This window comes from Triturus cristatus, chromosome 7 (genome assembly GCF_964204655.1).
Source record: "Triturus cristatus chromosome 7, aTriCri1.1, whole genome shotgun sequence".
Classification (NCBI taxonomy): Eukaryota; Metazoa; Chordata; class Amphibia; order Caudata; family Salamandridae; genus Triturus; species Triturus cristatus.
This window is the reverse complement of record NC_140590.1, coordinates 1,446,930,491-1,446,951,309: the sequence shown is the minus strand read 5'-3', so window position 1 is coordinate 1,446,951,309 and position 20,819 is coordinate 1,446,930,491. Positions and strand designations below refer to the sequence as shown.

Genomic DNA, 20,819 nt, shown 5'->3' with positions numbered 1-20,819 from the left:
TGATGGCAGGTACTCTAAAGAGTGACAAGTGTTGTCTGTTTTGTAGGTAAGCAGCTATGACGGCAAGATGTAATCGTATAGATGTATATGCCAGATTACATTTTTGTAGATGCAAGAGGTAACAAATAATGTTTTGGATAGAGGCATCTAGTGGATTGATCGCGTTATTATTGCAGTAAAAATGGTTCTTGTATGGTTAATGCCTGGAGTTCACTAACTCTTCTGAGAGATGTGATCGCTATAAGAAAAGCTACTTTCCATGTGAGAAATTGTAATTCACATTTATGCAAAGGTTCAAATGGGGGACCCATGAGCCTGGTAAGGACAAAGTTGAGGTTCCATTGAGCAGAAGGTGGAACTCGGGGAGGAATTATCCTTTCAAGGCCTTCCATGAATGCTTTGATGGCAGGTACTCTAAAGAGTGACAAGTGTTGTCTGTTTTGTAGGTAAGCAGCTATGACGGCAAGATGTAATCGTATAGATGTATATGCCAGATTACATTTTTGTAGATGCAAGAGGTAACAAATAATGTTTTGGATAGAGGCATCTAGTGGATTGATTGCGTTATTATTGCAGTAAATAACAAACCTTTTTCATTTAGCTGCATAGCACGCTCTAGTGGTAGGACGTCTAGCTTCTTTAATGATATTCATGCAGTCCGGCGGGAGGTTGAGGTAACCAAACTAACAGGAGCCAGATCGCTAGGTTCAGTTGAGCTGGATCTGGATGCCTTATTTCTCCATGGTTCAGTGTGAGAAGCTTTGGACAAAGGCGTAACTTTTGATGTGGAACTACTGAGAGTTCCAGCAGGGTTGTGAACCATGGTTGTCATGACCATGTGGGAGCAACTAGGATCATTGTGAGAGACTGTTTGAGCTTGCGCACCAGTAAGGGAATGAGCGGGAGAGGCGGAAAAGCCTACGCAAATCTGCCTGACCAGTTCATCCATATCGCATTGCCTTTGGACAATGGGTGTGGATACCTGGAGGCGAAGCTTGGGCATTTTGCTTTTAAATGTGTGGCTAACAGGTCTATATCTGGTTGGCCCGAAAGCTGAATAAACGGATGAAGAACTTGCGGATGAAGTTCCCATTCGTGGATCTGCTGTCTCTGATGACTGAGCAGATCCGCAATCTGATTGGGTTGTCCTGGAAGATGTTCTGATAGGAGGTATATCTTTTGAGGAACGGCCCATCTCCATATGCTTTGAGCTAGGCGTGAAAGCTGCAGAGTGTGTGTCCCCCGTTTTTGTATACAATACATTGCTGTCATATTGTCCGTGTGGACAAGGACAGCTTTGCGTACGAGGTATACTTGAAATTATTTTAGTGCAAGAAAAATTGCCAGTAATTAGAGGTGATTGATGTGGAGCATTTTTTGCTGATGGGGCCACATACCCTGAAGGGTGTGGTTTAGGAGAAGAGCTGCCCAGCCGGTGAGCCTGTTGTGAGCACTATCTGTGGAACCGGGACTAGGAACGGCCGCCCTCTGGAAAGGTTTTGTGTGTTCCACCACTGCAGAGAGCGATGTGTGTGGCTGTCTACCAACACCAGAACTGTAAGCTGACCTTGAGCCTGGTTCCACTGAAATGCTAGACACTCCTGTAAGGGAAGCATTTAGAGTCTTGCATGAGGTACGATTAATATGCAAGAGGACTTCATTCCTATTAGTTGCATAAACACTCGAGCTGGCAGTGAGTGTGGAGGTTGAAACCTTGTTATGAGAGTTTGCATGGTTGCCATCCTGATTGGATTGGGGTATGCAAGGGCTTTGGAAGTATCTATTGTGGTGCCTAGAAACTACTGGGTGTGGGACGGTTGAAGATGTGACTTGGTGAGGTGTATTGTGAACCCTAAGCGGTGCAGCAGCTGGATTGTTTGGTGTGTGTGGTGCACACAATTGCTGCATGACTTGGCTTTTATAAGCCAGTCGTCGAGGTAAGGAAAAACATTAATGTGTTGTCTTCGCAAGTGAGCTGCTACTACTGCAAGTCATTTTGTGAAGACCCTGGGTGCTGACCGTGTACTACAAACCGTAGATATTTCCTGTGAGCAGGGTGAATAGGAATGTGACAGTAGGCGTCCTTGAGATCTAGGGTGGCAAGGAAATCGCCTTGTTGGAGTAATGGGAGGACCTGTTGGAGAGTGACCATGTGAAAGTGGTCGGATTGCATGTACAGGTTCTACAGTCTGAGGTCTAATATTGGCCTGAGAGTACCATCCTTTTTTGGGATGAGAAAGTAAAGGGAGTAAGCCCGTGTGCCTTGATGTTGTATGGGAACAATAGAGAGAGAACCTCTTGTTTGAGATGCGTGAGATGTTCCGTGGACATGGGACGCTGTATGGGTGGTATGTGTGGAGGAGTAGAGTTGAGTTCCAGGCAGTAACCATACTGGATAATTTGTCTCACCCACCTGTCTGTGGTGATGGAATTTCCAGACAGGTAGGAACTGTGATATTCTTCCCCTGACTGGAGTGGAATGTTCGGGGGGGAAGTGGTGGGAAGTTACTGTTCTGTGGTAGGAGAGGAGCGGGTGTTATTACCGCGGCCTCTTCCTTTGGAGTCATTGCCTCTGTATCATCCTCTAAAATATCCTTTGCTAGAGGAAGTTTGAGTGGGGCTTTTGTATGATGAAGAGTTGTCTGCACCAACTGTTTTGGATGCGTCCCTATAAAAGGAGCAACAAAAGGAGCCTCTAGTTGTTGGTAACTATAGGGCCCCCATAGATTTAGCTGTCTCAGTGTCTTTCTTCATCTTTTCTAAAGATGTGTCTACAGTAGGGCCGAATAGGTGTTCTTGAACAAAAGGCTGATTAAGAATTTGAGACTGCACCTCCTGTTTAAAACTAGATATGCGTAGCCATGCGTGCCTGCGCAGTAAAATGCTTGTGATAACAGCCTGAAATGCCATGTCCACTGCATCAAGAGCACATTTAAAGGAGGTGTTGGTAATGAGCTTTCCCTCCTGTATGAGGTCGTTGGCTTTTGCCTTATATTGCTCTAGAAGATGTTGCATAAATGTCTCCAGTTCATCGTAATAAGCCCTAATGTACCAGGCTAGTAAAGCTTGGGTGTTAGCAATGCACCAGTAATTTGCCGCTTGTGACGCAACCCGTTTACCAGATGCGGCCAGTAATTTAGATTCTTTATCTGGCGGAGGGGCATCACCTGTTGCCTGGGAGTTTGACTGTGTACGGGCATTTGTAACTACTAGAGAATCTAGAGGGAGCTTCCCCTTGATATAAGCTACATCATTTGGGGCTGCTTTATATTTTTTCTATCAACCCTGGGGTTGAAAACTCTAGCCCTGACAGGGTCTTTAAATACATCAGGGACATGTTTAATCATATGCTTGAGCATAGGTAAAGTACTTGTTGCCCTTTGTGTCTGTGTGAAAGTCTCTAGCAGAAAATCTTCGTCCGAAGGAGGTGAGTGTAATTCTACCCCAGGGTATTTGGCTGCTCTGTCTATGAGTTGTGCAAAGCCTATGTTGTCGTCCAGAGGGGATGGCTTAGAAGGGTACGAGTCTGGCTCAGGTATATCTGGGGCCTCATCATAATACACCCATGGATCAGGTGGTGAAATACTCTTAATGTCATCAACGTCATTATCCCCTTGTGGGTCTCCCCCCCCCATCCCCATCACCCAAGGCATCCTCATCTTCCTGTGGTGGAGGTGAAGAAGGTAGTGGAGAGTGTGCTGGAGAAGATGGCACAGTTGGAAGTGCTGGAGGAGGTGAGGAGGGTCTAAAAGGTGAAGTTGCCATGTCCTTTCTTTTTAAGGGTGGCTCAGGTGCTTCTGAGGTATCCAATTTCCTCTTCCTAGGTGGCAATGCTGTCACCTGACCTGTAACAGGGTCAATATGTAGAGTCTTTTGTTTCGGACCTGGTGGATCTGGGTGAAACAGTTCTTCGGAGCCCTTGTCTTTCTTCGGCACTGAGGAATTTGTTTCTGAATGGTGCTTTGACTTAGTCTCTGTAGCTTTAGGAGGGGTCTTGGTCTCCTTATGCTTCGGTGGAGTTTTTGACTCCGAAATTTTCTTTGGTTCCGAATTTTTATGGGATTTCTTTGGGTTCGAGGGCTTGTTCTCGGCGTGTTTCGGTGCCGAAAGGTTCGGCGTCAAAGTCGTGTTCGGTGCCGATGTATCAGGGCATGACAACGTGTCTATTTTGGACCTGTGTTTCGGTGCCGGAGATTGTTTGTCAGTACCGGTAAGCAGCTGGCTTTGTTCCGAGCTGCTGGAAGGCTTTACATTAGGCTTCAGAGTCGGGCCCGAGGGTGGGGCATCAGAAGCTTTGTCCCGGTGTGAACCTGAGCCCAAAGGTGAAGGTGTTACCAGAGCCTTCTCTTGAATTTTTGTTGGGGCGGGGGCAGCAGCCTTTGGTCGAGACATTATGTGACGTCAAGCCCGGCGATCACGTAAGGTCTTTTTCGATCAGAAGAAAGCACACGCCTCGCAGTCTTTATCCTTGTGTTCTGGAGAGAGGCAGAGGTTACAGACCTCGTGGAGATCAGTGTGTGGGAATTTCGCACCACACAGAGGGCATTTTTTAAATGGAGTTCTTTCCATTGACTGCAGGGCCTGATGGTGTCGTCGATGGGCCCAACGGCCCGCGTGAACGACCGGAATCGAAGTTGTGATGAATACTTTGGATGCGCGTCGAAGGGGAACGCGATCAGAACAATACCGTCGAGCGGTGAAGGGCTGCGCGTCGAAGGGGTATCAAGTACGACACTGATCCGGAGCGCAGCAATTTACATCCGAACCCGATGGCGGAAAAAAACAGTCTGAGGGTGAAGTCGATGCCCATGCGCACTATGATCTCAAGGAGGAGTCACCTATCTCGAGACTACAAAGAACTTCTTCCAAGACAAAAAGTGCAAACATCTGAGCCCAACACCAGATGGCGATCTATGCACAAGTATGCGATCTACAGATCATATGCCTCAAACATATAATTTATTTAACAATGAGAAAACACTGAAGGCCTTTTTCTCTCTAATTACTTGCTTCTGAAAAGAAATTAGGAGTGTCTATGACTTACCTGATGAGGGGAGACTTCAGCTCCAGTGTTCACATCTGTCAACTGGAAAGACAAGGCAAGGTTCTGGTGACTGTCAGCGGTGAGCGATCCTTTGGCTTTGGATGGATAAGCCACCCTAAATGGCAAGAAGTAAAATAAGTGAAGCAAAGTAGAGTTTGATACAAGTTTCATGTCACATACTGATCAACAAGTCTTCAAAGAAGTACAAATTTCAAACATCCAGGACAAGTCAGTCAACTGCAGGAGTATGCAGAGCATGCACATTAGCAACACACTCTACGAACTTACATCCATCTATGGGTTCTGTCCATAATTTCTCTCCAACCTACATGTTTTCTAGTAATTTTTGGTTTTTTATCATATACCACGGTCCTGAGCCCAAGTCGCAGCGCAGCAACCCCCCTCCCGAACTGCAAGGTCTTTCGGCATATGCAGTGGGAGCTGACTGGAGGGGCTGCATCCAACCTTCTTTGCGCACCACTGTAGGTTGTGCACAGTGGTGGATGACCACATGCTGATGGGTGATTGTAGGGCCTTACGCCTGGTCCTGCACCGACACCGCTGAATTACCGTCATTTTCATTATTGCTTTTTCTCTCTTATCTTTATCCTTTAGATAAACGTATTCCTGGGATGAACATGTTTATCTAGTTTAGCTGAACGCAGCTGGGTTCATGGAAAGGGTAGTTGAATTACGCGCCTATGGAAAAGCTTTGACTGCAGAATGTTTTCATACCTGTTCGAAGATCACTACAGGAAAGGGCTTATCTCTCACTAGTCTTGTAAAATGTCCCAAGACCTGACAGCTAGTAAGGAAGCTGACGCTGCACAGATGTTCTGACAAGATTACTTAAAAATACTACAAACTCCCCATTGTCTTGTAAAGATCAGTTAATAATGGTTTGTTTATAGTGCAATCAGACATTGTGAGAAAGGAAGGAAACCAATCAACTGTTAATGATAAATGGCAAGCTGTCTGATATTTTCTAGCTACAGATGTATTTCTCAAGTGTATATAAGCAGAGTAATTTGTAAGCTGATGAAGACTCCAGCAAATGCTCAGACTCCACTGTTGCAGCAGAAGCAGAATAAATGGTACTGGAGATTCCCCAAGATGGACTCCTCAGTTATTTGAAGATGTCTTCATTTCAGCTTTAACATCATCAAAGAGGTTGGTTGGAGGACCTTAACTTCAGGTACGACCTGCAGCCTACCTGGAATGGCAGCCGTGCAGGACATTACAGTGAACAAATCACAAGCTCTTTGTTTGACTTTTATTAGTGGCTCTCAGTTTTTATGTCTTTTTTTAGAACCTTATTTTAACAACTGGTGTGACAAACAGCCACTGTGTAAAATTTTTGTTTTGTTTTACTGGTGGAACTTGGGGTAATAGTCTTCCATTTACTCCTCCTCAATGCACATGTTCTGGTTGCAACAGTATATGTGCACCTTTCAATCAATTTAGTAGAGCACAAAGACATTCCAGTGAACTTGCCTCCTGCTGCTCCTTTTCCAGCACTTCAACAGAAACACTTAGTAAAGTCCTGTCCTCCTGTGTCTCACCAGGCGCTCTCTCCTTCTGCCACCTCAAATACTCCTTCGCATACTTTGACTTCAATGTCGATGTGTGCTTGAAATCCTGAAGGCATAGAGGCCTCTTGTCCTTGAGGTGACTTATGTTATGTGGATTTGTATGGCACAGCTAATCACCCGTGAGAGTATCCAGGCACCGGAGCAGGACGTTAACGTAGGCCAGGTGATGCTCTTACAAGTCAGGTCTTCAGTTTTTGCTGCAGGATTTGCATGTAGTAACAGTGTGCATTTATTTTATTTTCCCTGACCTGATGAATGCAAACCTTTCCCATGCCAGATTGCTTCTGAGTTCAGTCTCTCCAAGACAGTGCACATCCTCTTGTGCAGAAGCAGTTAATGGTCCTGGAAGTTCTCCCTTACCATACTGTGCCAGAGTGAAATCAAATTAAGGTATAAATAATTTATTTGTAGATGTTCAGTTATTAAAAACCATTGCATACTAAAAATTTAAAAAATAGTTCAATAAGTCACATAAAAACTACTCTTATAAAACTGCATATTTTGCCAATAATTCATAAAATCGAGTCACTAAATTGAAAGCGTTGTAGATAAAAAAAACAACAGAGCTGATAAAGATCACACTGGAGATCGTGGGGATTGGTGAAATGACTGTCCGATAGCTGGCTTGAATTGGCACTCATCGTTACATGAAGGCTTAAAGGAGACAAAGCCGGTGGATTGTTAAGTTTCTTTGCTGCACAATTCAAGAAGTCAACAAACAGGCAGACTGTAATCAGTGACTTTCAGGGACTTGATCGCATCTCTTCTCCACGTTTGACTCCCTCTTGTTAACAAAATGGGTTTGAGCCAGTATCTCCATTCCGTCTGTAGGGCAAGTCAAGTGGATGTCTCCCATCGATGGTCACATAACTTGCATTTCTTTCTACCGTCATCATTACGCGAGCTCAGGGACAAATCTAAAGTGGGTAACTCACCAAGTCGATACATGATGAGCTGACGTTTAACTGGAAGAAAGGCCAGCTGCCAAGTAGTATTGAGGGTGCAGGGCCTTGTAGCTGTTGATGACCAGTTGGGCGTGGGATCGCCTTGCCAGAGCACTTTTGTCAATCGTGCAGGAGAGCCGCAGTGTGGCTTTATTGGCTGCAGCTTTGAAGACCTAAAACAAAGTTGCTGAGTTTCAAAGGTCCACTAATTGTATGTTTAAAATTGCCTGGTCAAGATATAACTGGGCCGATGATGATCCTTGAGTCTGCATTTCTGATGCTAGGAGTTAATTCAGAGTGTCAGGTTTCTAGCTGTGGAGTTTGTGACAAGGTTTTACATATGCTCCCTGATGCATTACTTTTTAGCAGATGAGTCCAAACTATAGCATTTATTTTGGACGACGATGCTCTCTGTGGTAATCTGAAGATCATCCTGTAAGTGCTTAAGACCAGGCTGTCAAAGAGCTGCACATCCCTACCACGCAGGACTTCAGAGCCAGACAAGATAGACGGGATCAAATGTGCCCTAATTACCTCTAGGACAGGCATCAAAGAGGGTCTAGACAAAAGCTTTGCTACTTTTCCAAAGGCATATTGAAGCGATCCTACCCTGTTCCGGATGTATTTCATGTGAGGCAGGAAGAATCCTCGGCTGCCAATGAAAACACCCAGATACATGTAGCTGTTGTATTTGGGATCTTGCTGCCATTTAGAAATCACCCAACTTTTTGATTTTGTTCCCTATGATCAATGTTTTGGTCTTTTGTAAGCTGACCACAAGGTGGTTCTTAACTGAATATATTTGAAGGGTGTTTAGCAGTCGTGCGAGGTCTATTTTTGTCTGACTCATAATGAATACATCATCTGCATAAAACAAACAGCCCAAATAATATTCCGCCTATTTTGGGTGGTTATTAAGGCATGAGTTGCAGCATCACTAAATTTGGTCTCCTGCTCCTCACATAATGGTGGATGTGCCTCCTGTTCCATGGAGAAGGCATTTTTTCCATGTAGCGGAAGGGTATCTAAGCTGATAGCTGCTCAGAATCTCCCTTTTAATTATAATCTAGTCAACTGACTAAGCAGAAAGTTTGGCCCCGGTTGCAATGTGTACGTGCTGGGTACACAATCTTGAAGGAGAAACTGAGGAGCAAATGCACCAAACACTTTGACTTCTGTATTACTGACCCCTTTGTAAGGTCGTTTGTAGTGCCACTGTAGACTAGACCACATACTTCCACCCCTCTCCCTCCAGCAAAGACACACTAAATCTGCAGCCTACAGTTCATCGCCTTTGTACTGAGTCCGCAGACAATAAAGGTGGTCCCAAACAACGATCCATATAGTCTGTGGTTTAGGTAATCTCACCTGTAAAATCAATTAAACATTTGCCAGTGTATCTGTATCATTAAGGGTGACATCATGAGTACTGGATTTGGTGTGCAAATGGGGTTCTGTGACTGTTGTGCAAGTTATGGATGGCAGTCCCAACCATAATTTACAGATTTCTGTGTTTTCGGTCTTGATTCTAAACAAAACTGCACTCTACTTCGCTTTTTAAAGTGAACTTTTGAAGTTTTTTTACACACATTTTGAGGTGCTATAACCATGACAACTTGAACTTTACTTTAATCTCGGGTGAATGTGTGTTTATGTAAGCTCAAAATCTTATGGCTTTGGTATTGCTGTACCTGTTAACATGCTAATAGTTCAAAGTGAAAACATATAAACATTTGATTTGTCCACTCTTTTTCCTTTTTTTTTTTTTAAATTAAATTCTTTGTATTCCGACCACCACCTTTCAGACACTGTAGCATTGTCCCTTTTTTCTCTCTATCGCTCTCTTTCTCTCTCGAAAAACGCAAGCAACAGACAGACTGGCAATTAAACTAATAAAGAAAAGTAATTTACTTGGCCATTTTTGGTGCGATACTCTGATCCTTGTCCACTATGGAGAGCTCCACATTACTGATGGCAACTTCAGTTGAGACCTTGACTTTCATCTGCAGGTCGAAAAAGAAGAGTAGACTTTAATGCAGCTGAACATTCACTCTTCTCTCAGTGAGAGGCATTTGAGAGGCCCAGCCAAATTACACTTTACAGTTGTCTCATACCTCCTTCAATGTTAAATTTATTGTATTTCTATACTAGTAAAATATATTTTCTTATTAATAAACCAATGCAAATTCCATATACCTACATTGGGAGCTCTGGGTCTTCTCTGAGGGATATTAATAATGTAATTCGTCTGGAGAGGAACATACTGTGAATTCATCGTAGGTGGCATACGTGTGCCGAAAGAGAGAAGAGTATTTTCCATCCAAGTATAAGGGGAATATAACCGTTTACAAGCAAATCCACATAATTCCAATGTCATTGTAAATCCCAAAAAAGAAATAAAAGCTACTACTGTAGAGCTCAGAAGAAACGAATACCAATGTCTAATTGAAAATTACAGCACAGAAGATCACAAATCGTGTTTTTTCTGTAGCATGCCAAGTTTAAAAATAAAAGAATGTTGCTTTAAAGTTGTATCCCTAGTCTATGTTCTGGGGATTTTCATCTGGTGTCTGCAAAAGTGTGCTTTCTACCTAGCATTATCTTGGTCAACCAGACTAGAGGTCTGTTGCCTAATTTCAAGTCATTTTGAATACAACTGCTAGCTCCAGGAACAGGGGAACAATGAGAACAAATAGAACAAGTGCATCACTTGTGTTTTAGCCTTCTTTTTTCTGCGCAAAATACTTTCTATAGTGTCAGTTTTTTCTGCCTAAACTGTGTTAGGGCCACTAAAGGAGAAGGTGGCGCATGTTTGGTGTTCTCAGCTTACTTGCCGCCATTGCATTTCATTTATTCATGTTAGCACAATTCTCAATTATAAATGTGTGTTTCCTTTAATATCTATTGCATATGTTTATCTGATAACGCTTATTGTATTACAGGTTGAGTGCTTTAGTGCTAAAACATGTTTAACTAGAGGTTAGAAAGGATTTTTAAGGAAAGGCTTGTTTTGTCATTACATTTTTAAATTTAATTAATACCATCTGATATCTTGTAGTTCTTTTTAAATTATTGTTTAATCGTCTGCTTAATTACAATTTTGTTTATTCATACAGTCATATCCATACATGTAATCCGCAGAAGATTAATTATTAATAAACTGTGAGTTTCTTGGGTGTGTCCACCCATGAAGAAAAGGCCTCTGGAGTTCACGAATAAAAAGAATGCTGTAGTTCACAGAACCTAAAGACAACTCTAGAAGCCCCATCCCCAAGTAGGTTGTGGGATATATATTAGCTACTGTTTGCCTAATGTCCTGGCTCGCGTTGGTAAATTGGCTTTGGTCTGCGATTTCCAGAGTGTTTTGGATGCCAAAAGCTGGTGGAATGTATTTGCTGGTGAACCTGCAAAAAAGTATCAAAATAATGCCTGGTAATAAGGATAATGATGGAGAGACATCTGAAGAGAGGTTAGCACACTGGAGCTAGGCTACGTGAAATTTGTGTTACCCTGAAATAATCTTTGAAATTTCGCATTATGCACAATTCCTCAAAATTACGCCATTATTCTATGTTGCCTAATTTCAAGTCATTTTGAATACAACTGCTAGCTCCAGGAACAGGGGAACAATGAGAACAAATAGAACAAGTGCATCACTTGTGTTTTAGCCTTCTTTTTTCTGCGCAAAATACTTTCTTGTGCCCAAAACTGACACAGAGATGCATTTTGCACTAAAAAATAGCACTAAATGCCAGATTTGAACTTTGCATAATTTCACATAGTTTTCCTGAATCTTCGCATAATTATGCTAAAAGAAATTATACGAATTTTGCAGTCTTCTAAACAGGCTATTTTCCACAAGGGACAAATTCAAACTGCTCAATTACTGTTTCAAAATCAAACTTAGACTATTCTACAGCGGTCTCATTTTTGGTCACACTCTTAACAGCCACATCACTAAAAGAAACAATGCAGGATCACGGAGTGTTAACATCAACTTCACCTGATCTACCAGATTTGAGACAGCTTGTCTGACAAAGAAACTCAAAAAGATCTTTAGTTTTTTTACACCGAAAATTGCCTTGAATATATTGGCCATCTTGCAGGAAAGTCTGCAGCACAGAGGTGCAAGTCTAGAACACTGGTGGTATTCCACAGTTTTTCCCTGCTTCTCGCATCTGATACTATCACATAATTCAACATTAATTGATGACTGTCTATACTAAGTGTCCAAATCCAATACTTATTGCCAATCTCCTAAAATATGGCTTAGAAGGACAGGTTAGTGTTATAAATCAGAAGAGGCACATGAACAAAACATTATAAATGAGCACCTCATCCGTTCAGAACTCTCTCTCAGGGCTACCTCCTAGGAGGAGACAAGTTAACTAATTGCTTCTGGAATATATGTGTGCTTCCATTCAAACTGTCAATCAAAATGTCATGCCTTATTTTGAATGACTGAGCATGGTGTTGGAAATGCCGTCTCACCTGCCTGAGTGGATTAACATGATGCCAACACCAACACCACGAGTTCTCAGAAGCATTGCTACGTTGCCACACTTTGAGCTATACAAGAAAATTCTGTCCCAAAATATCGCAAACTGCAGTCAGTTCTGCTCCAACTTCTTTTAAGCGGATTCCAACACAGCGATTAAACATAACCGGTACTGCCTGGGAACATGAATACCTCAGCGAGCAAAGGCTAAATACAGGAGACTTTTGCGCACACTACTTGCTCCTGCACAGTGCCGCAAGCATCTGACTGCCATTGAATAAAGCCTTTAGCAGCAATGAGCAATCCAGCTCCAGTAAGACTCATTACTGTCAAGTACTTTAGTGCATTAAGGCAAATTAATGTTAATGACTGTTTGAAAACCACAGCTCCGTTGACAGTCTTCCCCCTTCCTCGCCCCCCAGAAGAACCAGTCTTGCAAGCCCACTAGTGCGGATGTGTTCCCAACAGCTGCTGAAGTTTCTGAAGACGAGTATTGTCCCTTTGCTCTATCTGTGATGTGCTAAGTGAGAATATTTTAGCAATTACACTGCTGAATTTGAAGATTAGACAAGAGGTCATCTGGACAACTAATTACAATTCACTCAGCAGCTTCACAATCTGCATCACCGATGAGGCAAGCCAGGAATGTCTGCATCAACTAAGATGTAGTTAACCTCTAAGAACCACGCCACTGCGGCACACAGGTGAGATATTGCTTCATCCATACTGTGCTCTCAATATTTATCAGCCACATACAGACTTTTGTAAGTGGTTTTGGTAATCAAAATTAAATTTTATATTTCAGATATGCTTTAAATAAAAATGAACGAGTTCAATGCCACTAAAAATACAAGCATTAGAAAAAACACACTGCAATGCGCGGAAGAAATAGATTTCCCATGGGGTGTAGAATAATATAGTTTTTTTTTACTTCTTTTAAATCAAACATAATCACTTCTTTATCACCAGGTGAGCACAGATAGAGGAGTGAGTCCCTGGTTACTCGAGGAATATCAAGAAATATAACATTGTGTTTTGAAGCTGATAGATGTAGAATAGATCTCCATTTTTTCATGGCTGTAGTTTGGCCCTCCATGTGAAGGTTTAGCTCTGTGTACTGAAAAGCATGCAGCAATTTATTTTGCAATACAATCTTGAAGGCCTTCGCTCTGGTGAGGGGTGCAGTGTGAGGGAAAATAACCCTTGATTAAAAGATTTATGGGGGAAACGGTTTCACCAGCAGCCCTCTCACCTTAAACAATATAGTCTTTCTCAAGAACAGACCACAGATGGAACAAAGAAGAGGCTGAATAATTATGTACCAATACTTTATATAAAATGTGGGGCCCCTTAGGAAAGGCCACCCCTGGAATAAGAGTGAATGGTTACAAGCAACCCCACTTTCACCATGCGCAATCCATTTTCTGGGTTCTTATGTAGCATGGTCTAAAAAGGACGTTACTATATTTTACAAACCTAGTTTCAGATAGAAGCATAAACGTGCAGAGGTACAAAAGGACTTTACATAAATAATTCAACAAGTAGTACAAAAGTTAGCAAATAGGCTGATCTTTTCCGTGGATCAGACGATATTACATGTAATACTTTAGAGAGACTATCAAATATCTTTGAGAGTCTATTAAAGATCTCTGAGAGTCATACGTGAATTCAACTGAATTTTGAGGCTATCTGAGATTTATAAACTTTTCGGGACTTAATCACTACCATATATTTATCTTGCCAAGTCTGTGCGTTAAAAAAAAGTATTTGTTTCTTGCACTTTTGGAATGGCCGAATAGGAGTGAAACCACTCAAAAATTACCTTTTTAAGAGATATATACTGTACTATAAATTATACATATACATGTAGTATATACTATAAACAATAAATAAATACATGGTGTCTAAACCTCTTACTAGCTTTGTGTACACCAATCAACGTCTCCAAATATCGACTACAGATTCAAAAAGTTCACTCCCCAAACAGAAAAATAAGATTTGGTTCATGACTATCACTTTGGCGCAGGACAGCTTGGGAGGGGTACTGCTTTCACAAGCCTACATCTAACTGGAGGAAAACAGGTTCTTTGAGTAGACCTGGGTTAAGGGATCACTGGAGGGGATATCCTCTCTGACGGCATGCAGACTGTTAACTCAGCAAAGCACAATATTTAAGTATAGCCTAGCTAGCTAGCCATATTCAAAGAACTTATGTTTAGTTGAATGAGGAAACGGACCACTCAGTAATATTGCTACTATTGAACAGTCCGGTTCATCTGAGACGCTGACTCAAGAATCTCCCAGTTCTTCATCGCCAATGATACGATAACATCTGATTTTGAAGAAAAATCTTTTTAAAGTGTTGCCATTCTCAAAACGGGTGGCATTTTCAAAGCGGATTCTTTAATTAATGCAACGATCTGTTTTGTTAAGTATCCCCATTGGTATTTAATGTTTATTAAGGTGTCATTGTGATAAAAACATGTTTACATTTTAATGGCTTTTGCTATTTGTCTACCACACAGGTGCCTCCACACTGCAATCCTATTAAAAAGCGTAAGTGTCTCTTCTGGAGCAAATATTTAAACTATGCGCACGATTACTTCACTCGAATGTCGGGAAAGCTTGACCTAATGCTTGCTAGAAAGTGAGTCCTAGCATTGTCCGTGAGGGCCCAAGATATGACAAAAGCTTCAAGATACCCACAAACCTATTTTAAACAATCCTTTTTTTGTGCACATTAAAGATAATGCAGAGTTGATGTTGCTGACACCACCATTTCTGGTACTCATAAAGGCTACTGCAGGACAGTAGACAAGAACACTGGGAAACCGATGCTGGCGAAGAACTTGAAGTGCTAGCATGGTCTGGAACAATGTCAGCGCATCCTTGCATTACAAGAGTGACTCATTGAAATCTAGTACTAGAACATAAGAGGTGCTGCAGAAGAGATTAGTCACATCTATCTTTGCAGACATGGTACTGAATTCCTCAGGGTTTTGCAGGAGAAGACTTATACTTTGGTATAAAATGAGTCCTGGTGCAGTAGTGACATTTTTAGGAGACTCACCTGTAGAGCTTAACGCGTAGTGCACAGGCATGCTAACTCGAAACTAGTAGGGTGAAGTACTGCTGGTTAAAAGCACCATGGAAAAGCTGTGGCAGCATCCTTGTCAGATGAGCAAAGTGCATGGTCAGCCATTCCATAGAGCACAGGGACAGCATGTATTTGTGGCATTTGGACCGGCAGCAGCAGGAGATTAACCGTAGCAGCACCAAGAGACTCCATGGGGAAGGGTGCGTTTTATAAATGTTGTCACTCAATCAAACTTAATATAGATTTAGTATAGAGATGTGTCTGGGTATACTGTATCAGTAGTAGGAGTTAAACCTCTGCTTTAATGGAGGTGCTGGTGTAGGCTTTTCAACAAAAGTGCTGAATTTGACTTCCACCTCGTCAGATTAATTTGCAGTTAATTAAAACCATTACATACTGGGCAATAGCACAAATATAACATAACTAGAAGGCATGACAGTGCAAAAGTGTGAACAGCTTCTAGACGCTACAATAAGATATTAAAGAATTTTAAAACAAGACAAACTTAAAACACAGCAAAATGTATACCGGATCAGGCATGAAATATATTATTACTCAAAAGTGCAAAACGTTTAACGCTAAAGTGCTGCTAGTGTTTCAGCACTCGGATGTCATGGGCAGTAGGCATTTCAGACTGATTAGTTATATAAAGTGACAAAGTGATATACATTCTTAGAAATATTGTATATAAGAGATTTTGAAGAAGTTTATGAAGTGCTTTGTGCCAAAAAAGGCCTTATTGGCATTTGCAGCAAAATTTTCAGGTCACTGTTAATGCTCAGAATGTGTTAACTTTCCAAGAGGTTTAGGTGTTTTAAATGGCAGGAGCCAAACTGTTGATAATGCTAAAGAGGTCTCATGAACTCTTAAAATACTATTATAATCAATTTTGAAACAATAAAATCAAAATTGGCTTTGAGCAAAAGCAGACTACTTAAACCCTTGCTGCCTGTTTTTGAGGTCAATATTTCCAACACGAACGAGGCAAAGTGGGCTCATGCTCAATTTAACCTTAATAAGAGTGGATCAGCACGGTTCATGAATTTTTATAAACCTAGTCACCATGTGTGGATGGTCTCCTTTCAAACAGGAAGTGATAGTGTAGTGACAGGTCAAGATATTAAACCAGTTAAAAGGAAGACTCACACCACTATAGTTCAGTAGCACACTGTAATTGGAATACTGGAGTGAAGTGATGCGCCAAGAGCCGTCTTTGTTTAGATAGGATTCTGCAGCATCAAGTTGTGAACTGAGATCTGTAATATATACATTAAAAAGGTGCAGAACAAGTACGCATCCTTCTTTGAAGCATCTAGGTCTGAGGATCTTAGTGAAATGACACGGATTTGAGCCCAGATTAACCGCTAATTGTGGTATCCAAGTAAAGCAGCTGGATGGAGTGAAGGAGGTGTGAGAGGATATAAATAGAAGGCAAGTTTTTTCCATAGATGGTTTCCGTTGAAATGGTCAAAAGCCGTGCTAAAGTCAACAAGCAAGTGTGCAATACAGCTTTCTCGTTTATAGACTTCTCAGTCAGCTGGAAAGCGACAGACACCAAGTTATCTGTGGTACTTGCCGTGGCTTGAAAGCCGGATTGATAGAATGGTGTCAAATTGAACTTCCGAGCCCAATCATCCAAATCCTTAAGCAACAGGTTAGTGAAATACGTAAACTTCACATCCTGCCGAGTTATTAACCTATGGCTGCTTGCTTTCGAGGCAGAGCCTTGAATAAAGGCTGTAATGATAAGTGTCAGGAATCCGGGACGGTCACTGGAGTCTAGAAAATATGAGAATAGACAAAGGCAGTCTACAGCCCAGGGCTTAATGTCAGTTCCATCTGTTTTCTGCAGTATACAGACTAAAGACTCAAAGGCCACAGCCGAATAATAATAAAAACTAAATAATTGGATGTCACCAACAATGGGCAATAAGGTATCTGCAGGAGCTATATTATGATATTAAGAACGTTTTCTTTGTAATGGATACAAACGCGTAGATAACTAACATGAACCAGTCTCATAGCCCCTTTGATGATACAAGTGCTGCAAATTAAACCAAAAGGGATTGGAAGAATGCCCAGAAAAGATAGAAGTAAGATTGTTAATTTGGAGCCAGACAGTAAAGCTTTAACAAGAATTGGCATAGCCAATAGGTCTCGCCTTTGGGAACCCTATAAGTGTTTAGCCATGCAACAGTTAATGTTGTTGCAGTAAGGATATTGTGCTGCATGACTAAATACATATAAGGTCCCAAAGATGAGACCTACTGGCAATGCCAATGCTTGTTGTCTCCTATGTCGTAGTTGCGGCTGCGCCATATTGTGACTGGCCAGACCCTTTCAGCTGCGCTACACAAATGACGTGTAAATACCGCGCTGTAATTTTCCTCACTTTCGGTTCAGTGCTGGGAGAGTGTTCGCCATGTGGTCGGTAGCTGCCCGTTCCCACCCCTTTTTGCCCTATCTGGCAGCCACTTCGCATGCCGTAGCAGGTCCGCTGGTCACCGGGTTCCGGTGGGGGCTGAGAAGTTGCAGCTGCTTGAGGCGAAGAAGACCTTCCTGACCCACGATTCGCTTCTCGGGCGGGCCCCGGCGAGCGGGCCCAAGGCTATCGTAGGCATCAACGGTGAGAGGATTATACTGCTGGAGAGTGTACTACACATGGCGACCTGAAGCAATGGAGAGACGGTAGAGGAGTGGCAATGATAAAAAAAAAACAGTAAAATAAACGTATGGCTTGGAAGCGTCCCGCTTGCGCAGTGGCATGTCTCGCTGTTGGGGTTTGATTAGCTAGTAATGAGGAGGAGCGGGTGAGAGAGGGGGAGGAAAGCCTGCAGTAAAATAAACATATGGCTTGGAAGCGCCCCGCTTACGCAGTGGCATGTCTCGCTGTTGCGGTTTGATTAGCTAGTAATGGGGAGGAGCCGGTGAGAGAGGGGGAGGAAAGCCTGCCATGCGAAGGAGCGGGTGAGAGAGGGGGAGGAAAGCCTGCCAGCTGTGCGCGTGCACGACATCGCGAACGCAAGCTGGAGGCCTGAAAAAAGCCACTAGTTTGCACTGCCAAAACCCGCTAACTAAAACTCTCGCCAGGGCAGCGCTAAAGTGCTGGCTCAGGCGAGACCTAAAAATGACAATGATTTACTTGTAACTGGAGTTCTTGTGGAAGTGTTACTTTCACTTCAATAATAAACAAACTTGCCTCCTCTCGGACAGTGCCACTGAAATGTAAGGAGGTTCGTTAGTTTTAGATTGCAGGTTCCCTCAGTAATTTGCCATAAAACTACCACTGTGGGAAAAACATTCACTGTGTTTCATTCTGGTGTTGTGGAGCTCATTGGTTGGCTAAAAAGGGCAGCACAGATTTTCACAGGTGCTGCTGTGTGCCTATGGAAACAGATCCCGCTCGTGTTTTCCTTTTTCCAGTGGAGTAAACATGAAAATGCGCTGGCCAGCAATTCTGCTATATGTGCCTTGAACTGTTTCGAATTTTATAATCCACTATTTGACACGTATTTATGTATGTTTTTACTAAAATATAATAAAGAGAGAATTTACATTCAGCACTTTTTTCATGTAAAGTGCTTAGGCTGAAATATTAAACGCGTAAAAAATGAAAAACCCATGAAAGAAACCCATACTTTTGAGGCAGTTTATATGTTATGTAAATGAAAGGATAAGTTTCTCCCTAAAAGGCACGTGCATTCAAACGATGACACCAATAGTAGATTGTAGTATTATGACCCGAACCTTTATGTATAGTAGTGTAAGCAGGTGACAGACTCCCACGTGTGTTATTACCAATTTCTCTTTAACCCCTTCGGTGCTCATGACGGAACGGTTCCGTCATGAGCGTCGGTTGAGCTGTGCTCATGACGGAACCGTTCCGTCATGACCACGCCCGCGCAAGAAACGGTCAGCGCTCAGCGGGAATCGGCGCCGCATCGAAGGGGTTAATGGACAAATTGTTCAGAATTTAAGCATTTTAACAGGCTTTTAAGTCGCTGACATTGATCCTTTACTGGTAGGAATCTTTCAGACAAGGAGTGCTAGATGACCTATGAGAAAGCACATAATCTCGAAAAATGTAACGAGACGGCATGGAGCGCTATACAATGGAACAACATATGTGTGTGCCGGAGCCACATTGGGGATTGGTACCACACATGGACCTAAAATTCACTAAATAAGAGGATATCCTAGAATACCACCAAACCCTAGATCTGTACAAGCAGTTACTTTTTATACCTGAAGATATTTTTCAAACAATCATCGCTCCAACAGTCCCACCTACCTCCACTTGGCTTGCAATGTATCTGTTGTCACCCTCTACGCTCAGTGAAAAGTCGTAATATCCACTGGTAGGCTTGGCATCCATGAAGTTGATTTCAAAGACATCCCTGAAAGAATGAACAATGATGTGAGAATGATAAAAGTGTGCAGACATGCAAGACGTTTAAAGTTTAACGTTTCCCACACGAATTTTGGAAAGCGCTAAATATTTTGCATCTTCAAATACATTAAAGTGAATCAGGCAGCATATGAAAAGCTCTGTAATCACAGACACCAGTAGAAGCAAAATAGAAAAACTCAGCTTATTAAGTCGCAATGCTACTACCAAACTCTTGCGGAAGCGAATGGTTTGTCACACATAAGAGGTCTGAAAGGAACCCAACAACTGGCACTGTGCCTTCAAGTAGATGAGAACATTAAGGTAGGCTAGATGCCAACTTTTAAAGTAATAAGATTTTCTTCGGATCTTTTCAACATGCAATTGTCTAGCCGAATATTCTGCTGCAATGAAAATTAGCCACAATATCAATGATCACTGTGACAGCAGGTATACAGATACGGGTGAGTTCCATTGCTGCAATTTATTGCTGGTGAGTGGAGATCAAAGGCGAAACACAGTTTGAAGAATCATTTGACAAGGTTCACAACATGAAAAAAGTCTGCAGTTTGTGGAAGCATCCCGTCCAAGTGCTGTTCTGAAGAACCCTTGGTTGCTGGTCTGTGGTGGTTTGCAGAGCAATTACGTTTTTATTTTATTGTTATTTCAAGGAGGTTGCACTTTCATAAGATATCTATATGACGGATTCCATAAGGTGCAGAGTTGTTTTGCTAGCAGCGGAATCTGTGGGTGATTCAATCCGATTTGAGCTAGTTTTGACTGAAAATAGTAGCCAACAGAGGATGTACAAAGATGCTGTGTGACTAAATAGGCTTACTTGGGCTTGTGACAAAAGGCATTTATTTTCTCAAGAAAGTGGCAAACAAAAATTTGTTTCAAGAGCATCCAGTGACTCTACAAATGCAGAAATTACACATTTTCTGTGGTAAGGAAAAAAGGGCTTACAAACGCCCTGAAATGTTGTGTGATTCTCTCAGCACAAGCTGGAAAAAAGAACTACTGGGCTCCAGAAATTGGCAGTACCAAGCATTATGGGATAGGGAAGACTGATGGATTTATAAAGGGACAGTCTTTTAATTCCTTAAGTTGACAGATCTGCGGACTATCTGGCTACATGTTTTTCTGCTATTTTAGTACAGCAGGTAGAAGTTATGCCACAAAGAGGTGATCATTTCTACAAGTGTTATGTCCGTGTCTTTAGTATTCTAAATAAATGAGATAGGAAAACATTTTAAA

At 42.1% G+C, this 20,819-nt stretch overlaps 1 protein-coding gene across 1 annotated transcript in view; it reads right to left on the bottom strand.

The window, feature by feature from the left end:
• Window positions 1–20,819, bottom strand: part of RPN2 (ribophorin II) — a 139,093-nt gene that overhangs the window by 45,488 nt on the left and 72,786 nt on the right. The window contains exons 9-11 of the mRNA XM_085619188.1: window positions 19,467–19,572; window positions 9,492–9,583; window positions 5,045–5,159 (exon numbers count right to left, since the gene is read on the bottom strand). Coding sequence (XP_085475314.1) covers window positions 5,045–5,159; window positions 9,492–9,583; window positions 19,467–19,572 — 313 coding nt within the window. The remainder of the gene's footprint in view (window positions 1–5,044; window positions 5,160–9,491; window positions 9,584–19,466; window positions 19,573–20,819) is intronic.